Source organism: Aethalodelphis obliquidens, unplaced genomic scaffold (assembly GCF_003676395.1).
Source record: "Aethalodelphis obliquidens isolate GAN/ISIS:26980383/991018 unplaced genomic scaffold, ASM367639v1 scaffold9, whole genome shotgun sequence".
NCBI classification, from domain to species: Eukaryota; Metazoa; Chordata; class Mammalia; order Artiodactyla; family Delphinidae; genus Aethalodelphis; species Aethalodelphis obliquidens.
Window position 1 is genome coordinate 34486781 of NW_020837953.1, and position 4959 is coordinate 34491739.

The window sequence follows — 4959 nt, forward strand, 5'->3', positions numbered from 1 at the left end:
CCTTTCTCTACTTATAGTCTCATCAACTCTAGATTCTCATTTTAAAGGAAAACTGAGTCCAATATTTAACCCCAAGCACCACACCAAAGCCTCTGATCCTTTCAGACATCGTTGCTGGTTAAAACCTCTAATGAAGAGCAGAATCGCTGAACAGAGGGGAGCCCTGCACCCCACTTTAATCAAGGCTCTAAATTCAAACCCAGCCCCAACCATTCCCTCCCCTCTACAGTCAGTTTCCACGGGGTCACTGCACCACAGCCTGTCAACAAGGGTGTGGTGAGCACAGACAGTGCTGCGGAAGTTCTCAGGTTTGGATCTGCCAGGAAACACTGGCATCCAATCAGGGGTGACAGGGTTGTTACCAGTTACTCCCATCGAAGCTTTAAGTGGCTTGAGGTCCAAGGACTTGAATATGGCCAGGCTCCTTTCACAGAACACACAACAGTAATTGTACATTTCACTGAAAACTTTTTATTAGCCTTTTGGATAGAAACGGGAATTTACTTGCCAGGAAGGATGATCCCATCATACTGAAAGAGAACAGATTTTATTTTTTCAGAACAGGCGGTTAACAGTAAAGACTGCGGCAATGGCTAACGTTCAAGAATTCAAATCAGGTACATGAACTTCGGCTTTGAATCCCATATCCCCAAACAGGAAGCTGGCCATCTTTAACAACTGCTACACTATGCTCAACTGCACTATACCCTGAGAAAAGGGGCTCCTATTAAAGCCATATTCCTCCCCTTCCAGCTACCTGCATTCACGGGGCTGGGGAGAAAGCCTGGTTCTGGGTGTTCTTTTAAACCACCAACCCTGGAAGCCCATTTTCCAAGTTGCCCAAACGTTCCACCTTTAAAAGAGCTACCCACCAAAGGGCGCTAGACTTTGCATCCCCGTATCCCAACTCCATCCACCAACACCACACTCCACCACTTCACCTGAGACACATCAAGCTTTACCTTCTGCTGGAACCAGCGCATGGCCTCCTCTTTGCTGATTCTGTGTTTGGCCCCAATGCAGCCTGTCCTGCGCTTCTTGTCTGCGATGCTGAAACCTGGCCTACCCAGCACCTGTCCCAGGAATAACCAACAGTCACCTAGCCAGCTCAGAGTCAAGAGCAGATGGACAAGACTCACACATTGGAGTGACTCATCTTCAAGAGTTACCTGGTGGCCCAAGAGACCCATGATCTCAGTGTCTGATGGAACCTGCATCCTAGATGACACATCGCCTTCCTATACACTATAGGTCTGCTCTGGAGGCTGGACTTGCAGCTCCTCCCCGCTCCCCTACCTAACTTCCAATGGCAGCTAAGGATTCACCACTGCCCCCATACCCCAAAGCACTTTTATTTTTTAAAAAAAAAAGCAAATAAATTTTACTCCAACATGTGCATTGTAGAAATCTTAAACTTTCAAGAAGCACAAAGAAATAACTATTTCTCTCCTCTGCTTCAGCTCAGAAGTGCTTCTTAAAGGTTTGTCATCCCCCGTGAGCACCTAACTCTCACCACCATTTCTCTGGATATTCAAACCTAGTATGAAGACTGCTGCCATCCTTCAGGTTCATACTAGTCAGGACTTCAGGGTTTTGCCATTTATTTACTTTGATGGCTGGACCAAAACATTACAGTGACACAAATGGTCACGTCTCCATTAAAATCCCCATCCTGAGCAAACAGCCCCATCGTCAAACCTGCTTCCATGTCCTCTGGATGGAAGCCACCCCATTCCCAGAGTCTAAGGGAAGAAGCAGGGAAAGGGCAGCCTCAGTGCAACCAACCCAGAACGCCAAATGCAACCCCAATACCGTCTCTCAAATTTCCAGTTCAGTGGCTGCATGGAACTGTTTCCTTCGCCCACCTTTGAGCAACATCAGTGCTTGCTAGATCCTAGACCGTAACGTCACGGATCTTGTCCATCTAGTTCACAGTGCTATATCCCCACACCTGCCACAAACGAGGTGTATCTTCCCAAGGGAGAGAAGACAGACAACACTCAGAGCCCCAACCCAACATGTCACCATCAAGATGGCACACATGAAATAAAGGAGGAACAGACTGCACTCTCACAGACCAGGAGTAGAAAAGGTTAAGTATTCATACCACATAGAAGTCCAGGCCGTAGATACCAATGCTTGGGTCATATTTGATCCCCAGATCGATGTGTTCTTGGATCCCAAAGCCAAAGTTGCCAGTGTCTGAGAAGTTATTTTTTCTTAACTCATACTCTCGCACCTGAGGGAAAAACACGCAGCAATCACTCCCTGCCAACTCTACCCCGCAGTAACTAGCTCAGCTTGCAACACTCAGGACCCCCAAGACACAATTCCATGTAATTTGGCCAGCAACAAAATCGGATATTCCCACTACACCAAATCACAGCTACGGACTTCATATAACTACTAACTTTCAAAGGGAAGGGAAAAACCCTTTAGAAGTTCAAAAAAGTCAGAAGGCAGAACATTAAGTGTAACTACTACCACTGTGACTATGTGCTAACCGGTGCTTTCAGTATTATCCCACGGAGGGATCAGCCTCACCTTCAGACCTTTCTCCAGGATTTCTTCTGCCTTGGCCCCACGGACTGTGCAATGGACGGCAATTTTTTCATTTCTTCTGATGCCAAAGGATCTGACGGTGTATCTAGCTGCAGGCAGGGGTAACAAGGAGTCAGCTGTTATCATACTCCCGCTGCACTCCCCTCTTCCCCAGAAAATCACCACCATGACTCCAAAGTGACATTAAGTATCCATCCACATTCTAAAGTGATGTTCTAATCAGTGTCAACTTGTATCAGTTAATCAGATTCATTTGTAACACAGAAACAGATTTTCCAACTTCCAAGTCACTCAGCCATACTTGAGTGATTAAGACCTCAGAGCCATAATGTCAAAGTCTCAGGGAGGGCAAGTTCATAACCAGTATAAGCTAAAGGAAAATGACCATGCATTCTACTAATAATGTTTATTAATAATAGCTAATATTTGCTAAAACCTTATTGTATCCCCATTTCACAGAAGCCGTGAAAGGTTAACTTGCACAAGATCAGTTGGTAGTAAGAGGCAGGCTGTGATTCCAAGGACTTGCCATATTCCATTACCCCAAAGCAATGAAACTCTAAAAACAAAAAATGTAACAACAGTAATGCCTACACTGTGCTTGGTATGCAGCAGGCATTTCATATAACCTATCCTGTCCCCCGCGATCTTGTAATGCAAGTACTACCATCCCCTGTATGCAAATAAGGAAGCTGAGGCCCAGAGAAGCCAAAGTCACAGACTAGCAAGTGATGGAGCCGGGATGCGAACCAGGTTAGTCTAGGGACACAGCCCTGTTCTAGCTGTAGCCTATGTAACCCTAACTGCTAATCAAGCCAAATACCATTTTCTGCATTCCCAACATTTCCACGCTACCTCATACTCTCGTTACTTGCAAAAACCTCTACTTGGGCTAGTCTTAGCTTAATCTCGGCTCATACAAAATCTGGTATTCCAATACCACTCCTATGTTGGAAGGGAGATACCTCTTGGGAAGCTCAGGAAGGCAATGCTTTAAAGAGATATCACCTTCAAAACGGGTACAAAACAGGCTTGACAGCAGGCGAGGTAAGAAACATCCCGACATCCCCAGCCACCAGCCCTTCCCTGCCGGCCACGACTCACCTTTGGAGAACACAGGGGTCTGGCCTGTGAGCTGCTCCAGCACCTTGGCTGCCCGGGTCAGCCTGTCTCCACTCTCCCCCACGCAGATGTTGAGGCAGAGCTTGCGGATGCGAAGTTCCCGCATGGGGTTCTCCTTCTCCCCTTGATCCTGCTGCAACAGGGAAGCGCAGCCGTCAACACACATAACCCCGCCGGAACCACCAGCCTAATATTTATACTTAGCGCATTTCCGCTCATCCCAAATAGTCCCGAAAACCCTAAAGGTTCAAGAAGTAGCACCACGTTTGTGTGGAAAGCACCGAGGAAGACATCTCGGGGTCTTGTTTTCTCCTTCCCCCACGCACGGAACGGGTGAACAGAAACAGGACAGGTACCGAGTGGAAAAGTTACAGACAATGCGGATGAACCCCAAGGGGCTCAAAGTGTAAGGTGACGGAGGGCGCCCCGTTACACGGCCGGTGAGGAGTGAGAAAACAGCACGTGGCTGGGCAGCGTCCCCCGACGCCTGGCCTCTGCCCCGAGGAGGAACCGGCTGAGGCTCCCCAGCACCAGGCAAGTTTCAAGTCCCGGGGCCCAGCAACAGGTCCGAACCCCGCGTCCCAAACACCCCTCCGATCGCTCCACTGGCCCTCGCTGCAGCCTGCGGGCCGTGCTTCTGGGCCTCCCGCGGCTGCCCCGAGCCTGCTCCTGGGAGGATGGGAGGAAGGCGACAGGGTCCAGCTCCGCGGCCTCGGCTCGTATGGCTCTGCCAGTTTCGGCACGGCCGGCATCGCGGTCTCCGTTCTCCTCGGGCGGCGGGAGAGGTAACCCCCGCAGGCTCCGCCGGCCGTGGATGGAAGCGGATGAAGGGAAGCAAACCCACACCTCAGCTACTCACCGCCATGACGGGAAACAGGAAGAGAAAGTGAGACTTCTGAGCCAGGGCCTTATGGGCCAGAAGGCGGACCCTTTTCCCAGGCTAACCAGCGAGATGAGGGAGAGGAAGAGAGGCGCGTCTGGAGCCGCGTAGAGTCGGCTTCCCCCTCGTGGACACAGATGTCAACTGCAAGTGACGCTGGCTGACCACTGGGGCGTGGGCTTATCCAAAAACCGGTTTTTAAAGCTCCCTGAACTGGCATTTCCTTGAATTTCCGGTCCCCAGGGATGCTGTTCCCGCCCACAGCCTCAGGTACGGGTGGTTCTTGGCGTGTTGAGACTGCCAGAATACACTGTCAATTATGCAAATTATGAAGTAACAGTTTTACTCTGTAACAGTGTAAACAAATGGCATTTAAATATTTAAACAGTAGTTAG

The 4959-nt window shown here is 49.4% G+C and overlaps 1 protein-coding gene across 2 annotated transcripts; it reads right to left on the reverse strand.

Moving 5' to 3' along the window:
• Nucleotides 1-451: 451 nt before the first annotated feature.
• Nucleotides 452-4590, reverse strand: RPL11 (ribosomal protein L11). 2 transcript variants are annotated; one of them, XM_027109777.1, is made up of 6 exons: nucleotides 4544-4569; nucleotides 3667-3817; nucleotides 2545-2651; nucleotides 2108-2239; nucleotides 963-1073; nucleotides 452-530 (listed from the first exon to the last, which is right to left on the reverse strand). In XM_027109777.1, the coding sequence occupies exons 1-6, from the start codon at nucleotides 4547-4549 to the stop codon at nucleotides 501-503; spliced, it is 537 nt and encodes a 178-aa protein (XP_026965578.1). In that variant the 5' UTR covers nucleotides 4550-4569; the 3' UTR covers nucleotides 452-500. The 2 variants fall into 2 exon arrangements, with proteins under 2 accessions (XP_026965578.1, XP_026965577.1); XM_027109776.1 differs by having other exon boundaries at nucleotides 529-1073; nucleotides 4544-4590.
• Between the last annotated feature and the right edge of the window lie 369 nt (nucleotides 4591-4959).

Bases quoted from the DNA above. Each gene is read 5' to 3' on its own strand.
- RPL11 (XM_027109776.1), bottom strand. The intron at 2,240-2,544 runs GTGAGGCTGATC...TTTTTCCCTCAG, and splicing joins TCCTGGAGAAAGGTCTGAAG to GTGCGAGAGTATGAGTTAAG. The intron at 1,074-2,107 runs GTATGAATACTT...TTCCTGGGACAG, and splicing joins ACGGCCTGGACTTCTATGTG to GTGCTGGGTAGGCCAGGTTT.